This window comes from Abramis brama (genome assembly GCF_963993115.1).
Source record: "Abramis brama genome assembly, chromosome: 6".
Taxonomy (NCBI): domain Eukaryota; kingdom Metazoa; phylum Chordata; class Actinopteri; order Cypriniformes; family Leuciscidae; genus Abramis; species Abramis brama.
The window spans coordinates 5,587,601-5,597,398 of record NC_139968.1 but is presented as its reverse complement, the minus strand read 5'-3'; the positions used below and the strand labels follow the sequence as shown (position 1 = coordinate 5,597,398).

The 9,798-nt window shown below is 40.4% G+C and overlaps 1 protein-coding gene across 1 annotated transcript; it reads right to left on the bottom strand.

Annotated features, from left to right (window-relative positions):
* Positions 1-2,341: 2,341 nt before the first annotated feature.
* On the bottom strand, positions 2,342-8,423 carry ahsg1 (alpha-2-HS-glycoprotein 1). The gene is made up of 7 exons (XM_084116641.1): positions 6,789-8,423; positions 6,569-6,676; positions 6,388-6,472; positions 6,010-6,176; positions 4,991-5,107; positions 3,219-3,308; positions 2,342-3,133 (listed from the first exon to the last, which is right to left on the bottom strand). The coding sequence occupies exons 1-7, from the start codon at positions 6,990-6,992 to the stop codon at positions 2,480-2,482; spliced, it is 1,425 nt and encodes a 474-aa protein (XP_083972767.1). The 5' UTR covers positions 6,993-8,423; the 3' UTR covers positions 2,342-2,479.
* Positions 8,424-9,798: the final 1,375 nt, after the last annotated feature.

The window sequence follows — 9,798 nt, the reverse complement described above, 5'->3', positions numbered from 1 at the left end:
AGAACACTCAATTCTTTTTTGGTTTTAGCATGGAACTCCAGTCAATCCCCCAGTCTCCAGCCATCTGTACCACCCAGTCATCTCTGTCACCCTTCAGTCCCTCGGCACCACCTCTGCCTCTCAGTAGCGTGGTACCACCTCGGACCTGTCGGGAGCCATGTCCTCCTGGGCATGAGGAGCCAGAGGCTCCGCCCCCGGCCTCGGTGCGCTAGGCTCTGCCTCGACCCGTCGCCCTGGCTCCAGCGCCTGTGCTCCTTCCACCCTCGACCTCTGCATGGGCCATCAGCCATTCGGTCTCACTGGACTCCCTCGGCACGTCGGCTCCACCAAGGTCAGACATTGCTTCACCTCTGCTGTGGACTTGTGGACCGTCCGCTGCTGTCTGGTCCTCCACCCCTTCTGCTGCGGCTTGCTCCGCCCTACCTCAGGCTCCACCTCCGCCCTCTCGGGAGGTCGTCTCTGCGGCTCCGTCACGGCCACCAGGATCTTCACCACCCCGGCTCATCGGCTGCGCGGTGGACTCCATCCTCGCCATCGTCGTCTCCAGTCATTCCCCTCACAAGCATTCCTCCATGGCTCCTCCCTCCATCAACGCCGCCGTAGAGCACTCCGCTGGCTGTGGCCTGGATGGAAATCCATCAGCCCCTGCTCAAGGCCACCCCTTGGCTCACTCCACCTTCATCACTACCCTGGACTTTGTTGTTTGTCCTCCTCCCGGTCGTCCTTCCACCCCCAGAACCTTCATCTGCCTGTCTGTGCCATCCCTTCGCCATCCCCTCATCCTCTTCATCTTCTCTTCACGGAGCGAGGTCGCGCCTAGTGGGAGGGGGCATTCTGTCACATTCACGTTAGTTTGGACTCGCCATGTTTTGTCATCACCTGCCTTCGTCACTCATTTGTTGTCATGGACACTAATTACGTTCACTCATCAGTCACCATCATTAACACCTGCATATATGTTCAGTTCTGTTTGAATTCAGTGTCCGGTATTGTCTATGTGTATGTGTCTAAGTGTGTGTTGCTATCTGTTCGCCTTTCTGTTGGATTTTTCGAGAATAAAGCACATAGTAGCTAAAGACACCTATCAATACAAAGTGGGACCAACATTTTTTTTTTTTTAAATGTAATTTCTTTATTTAGTCAGATTATACCACTACTAAAAATGACTGTCTGTGTAGTTCTTTTATTCCATTTTCTGAGAAATTGCAGAATTTGTCTTGTATTGCTGTTTGTATTTCAGGGTTGTGTTTTCTGAGAATGAACCCTGAAACCTTGTCTTTTGATCATTTTTCCCCCTGATAAACTAATCTAATAACACAACATGCCATTAAACTATCCAAATAAGTTAGGCGTGGATTGATTTCATTGTTCTTTAGACTGTGCCTTAATTTGTAACTTTTTTGGAAGCACACTACATTTTACTCATGTAAATTGATTCCTAAGCTTTGCATGTTTCTCTAAACTCTTCCATGTAAACATAAGATTATGTCACTATGTGTGGACTATGATACTTGCAGCTGCAAGGTCAATACCATGTTGTTGTAGAGATGTTGTGAACACAACATTATGTATGCTTAAAGGGGTCAAATGATATGATAAAGTCCACTTGTAATGTTAAGAAAGTTAAAAAACAGACTTTTGCTGCTGTCTTTAAGAATTTCCCCTTCGCATGAGCTTCTCTGATCACAAGCTGTACTTATTATACAGTATATTGTTAAATATAATATAGTTTTAAGCTAAACTATCTTTCAATGACAGCCTCTTTTAAAAGACTGTATTACATTGTGTGTCTCAATCCACACTGAAGTGTACTGCACAAATTGTTAAGATCTGACTGAAATGATCAGTAATAATAAACTTTAGCCATTTGTGTCAAATGTTATGGTTCTTCAGAAGCATATATGCTAAGAGTAAAGGATCACACAGCCAGGTTAACTGTTAGTTCTTCTGGTGTTAAGGAATAATAGCATATTGATTTCTCATTAGGACAGTAAACTTGGATGATTGTGTGTTGATGCATTTATCACCTCAGCAAATGGTATTTTTTGAACCAAGTAGAAAAGTTAAAGAATGTTTTCTTAGTCTTATATTCAAAAGATCAATGATCAATCAAAGGTTGAGCATGCAAGCTCATTGGCTATTGATACAGCAGGAACCAATCAGCTGCGCCCTATAGATAATGATGTGATTACGAGCAGGTTGCGATAGGACCTATTAGCTTGCGCCATCTAGAGTTTGATGACAGAACTTTGTATTTATACATGATTTGATTTTCTTGTCACAGCTGTTTTATAATATTGTAATACTGTGTTTCAGGACCTTTATCAGTCAATCACACTGGTCCAGTAAAGAGTATTTATTGGACTGAATGTACTGGAGACATTTACACACTTATGTTGTTCAGTTTTTAATATTTTCCCTTTCAAAACTTGCAACATGGGATAACACCTGGATGTTCCTCAGCAGATTTTACTGTTAGTTACTGAGGAGGAGGTGGAGGAGGAGGAGGACGAGGACGATGAGGAGGAGGAGGAGGAGGAGGGCGCACAAGTCCTGTGTGCTTAGGAGGAGGAGGAGGAGGAGGAGGGCGCACAAGTCCTGGGCCCGTGCAGATACGTGGTGGAGGGAAGGGGCAGATTGGATAAACAGAGGGGGGTATTTTTACAAAGCCATGGCATGGGAATTCATGGTGTCCCTCAGAGTCTGATTCTGGAGGCCCTACAGGGCCTTCTGGACAGTAGTCTGGATGTTCTGGATGGCCCCTTTGGCCAGGTGTTTTCTCTTTGTGGTCATGGCCAGCATGTTCAGGACGGCCCCTTTGGTCAGGTGTTTTCTCTTTGTGGTCATGGCCAGCATGGTCTGGACGGCCCGTCTGGTCAGGTGTTTTCTCTTTGTGGTCATGGCCAGCATGGTCTGGACGGCCCCTCTGGTCAGGTGTTTTCTCTTTGTGGTCATGGCCAGCATGGTCTGGACGGCCTCTTTGGTCAGGTGTTTTGTCCTTGTGGTCATGGCCTCCATGTCCCGGGCGATGGGGGTGATCATGCCCTGGTTGATGTCCTGGATGGCGGTGAGGTCCATGGAATTTACAGTCTTTCTTTGACTGAGCGGGGTGTTTCAGTGGATGAGTTAAGTTCTGGAAACAATTAGAGCACAATAATTGCATAGCTAGAGAGAAGAAAGTGAAAATTCCAGTTTAACTGTGTTATCGTGATGTATACCTGAGCTTCATAAACTGTACATTCCACATCTAGACCTTCAACCCCTGGTACCGGAGTTCCGAATTTAGAGGACTTACAGAACCCATACCGCTAGAGAAAGAAAAAGAGAAAGAGAGGTGTTCATAACTACAGATCTTGAAGGAACTGAAGGACTGAATGAAGTTGTAAGGTAAGACACTACAGGTGAATATGGTGAAAAAATTAACTAGCAGATACAGTTTTGTATTTGCATAAAGTTCCAAGACAGAGCTTGATAAAGCCCGGTTCACAATTATTGTTTAATTTTGTTGAAATTATAGTTAAAGGTTTAGGGCAGATTTTGGATATCTCTTTCTATAAATCAGAAAACACTGTCAACAGGCATAAACACTGCTGGTCTGGAAAGCCTAGGTGGAGCTGCTTGCTTGCGGGACCGAGGTGGAGCCAGGGACTCGGAAGACCAGGGTGACGCCAAATGGAGCAAGGACAAAGGAGGAACTGTAGGGAAGGAGGAGCCTGGTGGAGCCAGAGGAATTGAGGGTTGAGGCACAGCCTGAGGCCCAAAAGTCTGCAGCAAAGCCAGGGTGACTGAGGCGAAGACATGACAGACCACGGTAGAGACGAGGGAGCGTGGAGCCAAGGCGAAGCCGAAGGGCTGACAGACTGAGGTGGAGTCAGGGGCTCTGAGCAGGGGAATCTGCCTCACAGGGCAGAGCTGGGGATCGGAAAGCCAGAGGTGGGGCTAGAAAGCTGAACAGAACCAGCAGAGACTGCCGAATCTGGGAACTGGACGGAGTCAGCAGAGGGAACGGGACTGACTGGCACGAAGGAGCTAGGAGGCTGGGCTGGATCAACCGAGAAGGAAGGAGGCAGCCCTACAGAACAGGCAGAGTAAGGAAAAGTTTAAGGGTGTGGACTTGGATCCTCGGACCACAAATTAATGAGCCAGTGCTCATCTCCTGGCCCTACAATGGACTGGGTAGCCAGACCTGGCTGCAGGCTCTGGTTCCGTAGCAGGAATGGGCTCTAGCATGGGGTTCACGGAAGGGGGGGGTGCCTTGGACCACTTGTTGTAGAACACACAGAGGGAGTGGTCAGGATAGTGTGTGAGGGAACGTATCAAACCCATCTCTTTGATATTTGAGAAGGAGATGATTGGCTTATGTCCATCAATAATTTCTTTACTCTGTAGATGGTCGTTCTTCAGTAACGGCTTGTCAATGGGGATGAGAAGTCTTCAACAGTAAGTCATTTATAAACTAAAACAGAATGGCTAGCAGAACAGGAAAAACCAGGACAGCAAACAAGACACATGTGTAAATAATAATGTAACTACAGAAACAAACGAGGACAAAATCAGTAACTAAGGAAAATAAAATTAAACAGAGAGGAGAAACAGGAACAGAATGTCAAAATAATAGTCCATGGAACCAAACATAACCTTAAAAATCTACAGACACAAATAGATAAAGTGTAATTAAATAAACATTTAATTGTGTATTTTGGGTGTTTTCTTTGAACTAGTCTGACATAAGACTATGTGAGTTATGGGAGTACAATGCTCGATGGTGTTTTAAGCCCCCAATGGCTCTTTAGAGGCAGCTAACCCTACCCTCAACCTTAAACCTACCCATCCCCTCGCTGCCTGGAAGGCGCCGTTGGGGGCATAAAACACCAAACACCGAGTACAATAGCCCAAAATCTCAAAATTGGCCAGTGACTTAAAAGACAATGTTTTTTGCTGTAGTGTCTTCCTTTAATTATAGTAATTAATGAACATGCTGTGCACTTACAGCCTGACCCCCACACAAAGCCTTGCATGCTTCTGGCTTCTGGGATGCTTCCTCCTTTGAACAGTTTGTCTCCATAATGGCAAATTCAGCAAAAAAGCTTTGACCGAAACTCATCCACTAAGAAAACAGACAAATATTCTGTTAACATGCAGTTGCAAACCACATGCAGGCAAAGAATGTTTAAAAAAATTAATGTTGTAATGACCGTATTCAAACTGTTGAAACTGTTCAACGAAACTTAGACGTTTTGCTCTGCATTGCACATTACACACACCCATATCGAAACGCATATTTTGAAATATTTCAAATGCACTTTTTATTATTATATTTCTTAGTGGTAATAATACAGAAAATAATACAGATATAACTGAAATACGGGACACTGCTAATGTCTTGCAGGACGCAGGACAAAGCTCCCAATTTCGGGACTATCCTGCATTTTCCCCATAGATAGATCATTAACTGTAGCACCATTCACCGGACGTTACAATTCAGAACTGCGGTGATACGTAAAACAAGCAACTCAATAAAACGTTGCCAGATTTACACATTAATCTATGTCTGATAAAACTGAACATGCTTTTAACATTATTTGCTGGACATTTCAATTCAAAAACTGTCACAAAATGCGCAAAGAAGTTTTGCAGAAATGTCAATATTTTGATTGAATCTATCAGTGTTGAGTGGAATTGGTGTAAAAATGACAAACACAGACTGCCACCTGCTGGTTTGGAGAGTTATTCTCTCTCAGTCTTTGCACTGTGTGCACTTTAGATTTTTGCAAAATCGTACATATTTTACGAATTGCCCAATTCGTATGAATTCATACGAATGACCTACCCCTGACCCCGCCCCTAAACCTACCCATCACGTGGGTTTAGACAAATCGTAAAAATTCGTACGAGTGAGGTCGTACAAATTAGCCATCTTTTTATTATTCGTACGAATTCGTACGAATTGGTCGTGAGATAATGTTGGCATAGAATATTCAAGCTTCACCCGAGTTTGAAAGGCGTCACCTGTGTACTGATCCTTCCCACTTCCAGCAGTTTAAAGTAAGATGCATGACTGGAGTCTTTGTTGAATTTCTGCAGGGAGGATTGCACACTCTCCAGACCCTTCGGATCATGCAAGGGAAGTAGACTGGGGCAGTCAGGGCATTTTGTCACAAGTATTTTATGTGGAGCTGGAACAAAATACAAAACTATGAGCAATATACAATCACTATGTGAAATGTAACTTAATTTGACTTTGCATTATAATTTTACATGAGTTGCATTTCCTAAATTCTGTACTCTTTGACATAAGTCAGCTTAAACATTGCTATGGGTTCTTTGAAAGGCTAGAGTGTTGATCTACTAAATAAGAAAGTCACTCTGTTGGTTTGTTTACAGCACCTGCTTCAGTGTCACAGATGTAGCGCTTCACGGCTGCTTTTCCATTATAGCTGGAGACAGTCACATTACATTTCGCAGTCACTTTCTATTAAGGGAACATTAAAAGGCTGTTAACCACTCACAAAAGTCATATTCAGAGCAATAACAGGCAGTGTATCTGAGTCTGTGATGTTCAGCTCACCGTCTGCGCTTCGCTTCTAGTCGTACACTGATCTAAAGGTTTGGGACTGGCAGTGTGGCATTCAGTTTCCTCTAAGGTTATTCCCAAGACGACCTCACAAGGATCAATCTGCATGGAAACAAGACAGTTTGCACATCATAATTTTTTTTTTCTTTCATTATGTTGTTTAAATACACTAAAAGCACTCTTTTGAAACTCTGAAACTGTCATGAAAGCTCACCTTCTTCTCTGCACTGCGACTGTCCAGCGAGACGAATTTGAACTTGTATCCATGGCGGTGACGTTCATTAATGAACCGCTCGGCGGCTAACGTAGCGTTTTTGTCCTGATCTGCTTGGCACTTGTACCCGACATCACTGTCTTTATGGAGGCTGGCCGCGTGTAGAGCCGAGACCAAAGCAGCTAATATCACCAGCTCTCTCATACTGCAATCTTCAACCAAGTAAAAGATCTCCTCTCTCGCCCAGACCTTTATAATATACACCGACGTGGGACATAAGCAAACAATTTAGAGCCAGAGTTGCTTGCCAATGTAAATGATGTCAACACAAGTATAAACTCAGGCTAACTATTAAGCAGAAATCAGCATCACTTTGAGGTTTTGTCAGAAATTACTTGTATATTTCACAAATTACAAAGAAACGGCAAGTAGCACATTGAATTATACGTGAAATACGTGAAATTTGGCTGAAACAGTATTTTCTAAAACCATTGTAAAATCATTTTTTTGCGGTGTAGCTTTTGTGTTTCTAAATTATGATTAATGGGTCATGCCAATAAATGTGTTAACATTCATTTTTTATAGTTTTTGCATCTTCAGTACAAATTATGCATACAAATATTTGATTATAATTTACATTAAATAAGTGTCATTAATTTGATGTCATTTGTGTTATGCTAGGGCTGTCAACTGATTAAAAATTATTATATTTATCATGCATTGTGCCTATTGAATTACATAATGTGATTCATCAAATTAACCGCAATAAATTGCAGACAAAAGTCCCCAAATGATAGACAATTCAAAAACCTAATATTATTGCATATGTGCATTGAACTGAAGTGCACAATTGCATATTGGTCAATTAGTGCATTGAAAAGGCGTAACAGAAAGTGGCTTTAGAAGTCAATATAAAGTTTTTTAATTTCCATTTCATTCAACATACGCCTCTCAGTGCCTGTAGTCCATAGTAATCTATTTTGCAATCAAGCACTGACTTTGGACTCATGGGGGCGGCACTTGAAGCTTGTTTTAATAGTAGAAGAATGACTTGTTAAATGACACCTGTTCATGAAATTGTTAAATATACAAATGTCAATGTGTTTGTTGTGTTTTAATGAAAAAAGTTGTTTTTAGTGAATAGATAAGTACTATAATGTATTATAACTGGGTTACAATTATGAGACCATATTATAAGGTGCATTAAAAGGCATAATTAATGCATTAAAATGCGTTTATAATGAAAAAGGCTTCAAGTAAAGCGTTACTCAATGCTCTTCGGTGTAATGTGCAGTAAACAATCAGCTTATGGTTGTGTGAACTGTAAGGCGAGATATTTACTGCAGATGCCATAGGCAACCATTAAAAGTTGTTGTACATTTTTTTCCAGAATGTTTTACAATTGTAAAAAATTAAGCATAACTTGGTAGTTTACTATTTTTGGACATGCATTTTTGCAATCATTATGTATTATATAGTTTTGCTTTTTGGAAAAGCACAGAAATCAATTCCAGCATTTTTGTTTTTGTAATACCGTCTTGAAATCAACTTCATTATGAAATGTGTCAGTGGTGTTTCTGGCTCCCAATACCTTTTAACTGGGAAAAGAAATAGGAAAAATTATTTACCTAATACCTATGAAATTATAAAGAAGATTAATTAAACAAATGTTCAATACAAGCTTTATGGACAACATGTGCTGCATAAATATTATTATATTATAAATAATATGCAATCGACATAAAACCATACAATGGTTTAAAAGACTTATTCTGTTAGTGCATAATTATTTGGGGCAAAAAAAAAAAAAATCATGGATATTTGTTTAATGGTGGGGGTGTTAAAAGTGAGTGGTCAGCACTAACAGAGGAAAAAAATCAATGTGTTTTCTAAACTGAGTCGAGTAAAGGTAAAGTTCACCTCAAAACAGCCAATGAAACGTGGGGCACTTGCATAATTTGGAAGGCAATTATTTGCTAAATTCTGGAGAACAGAATCTGCTGTTACTTTGCCCATGTGTGCTCAGTATTAGCCCTGATGTTTATCTGGCCATGATGCAATCAATCGAAATCCATTTTGATATAACTATTCCTTTCTATGTAAAGCTTTTGAATAACTGTTTGAATTTTCCTTTTATTTTGGGATTATTTTTATTCCTCTCTGTGTAAAGCACTTTGAATTGCCATAGTGTATGAAATGTGCTGTATAAATAAACTTGCCTTGCCTATTCAAATGGCTCATACACATATACACTAAATACTCTCATTTCACACTTGATTTATTTAAAAAATATATGACCATGGCATCTTACTACAATGAGTGAGGTTTTACAGAGCAAACACTATATATTTAAAGTATTTTCAAGGTTTTTTTTACTTACTTTTGTGTTGTTTACTATTGTTTTTGGAAAGTGGAGCATTGTCTGTTATGTACAGAAGCATAAACCATGTTAAATGAATAAACTATTGTTTTCACTCAAAATCTTCTTAACAAAATTAAAATGATAAACCAAATGTTTGAATGCCCAAATAATAAATACAATTTGCTGCCCTATAGGCAAGATTTTACCATCACAGACTATTTCACCCCGTCATTGTGTTCATGATTATTTAGCCTATATAATATATATATATATATATATATATATATATATATATATATATATATATATATACACACACACACACATTACAGCCTAAACATAAATAGCAAGAGCATTACATCTAGCATTTAAGTCAAGTCCCCATTATCTTTATAGCGCTTTTTACAATACAGATTTAATGTGAATTTTACATAAAACTTTGCTATTTTTAATAAACCTGTATATAAATATCATTACTAATTTTGGCAAATCAATTTTAAAAATGCCATACAAAAAAAATGTTGGGTCGCTGCTTAATGACCATGAGAAGCACTGCTTTAGGCCACTCCATGTCCTGGTCTTCATCACATTTCAAAGCTGAGGGGAAAAAAATAGTTTTTTCCCATTGTTAACCATTGAATTTCATTG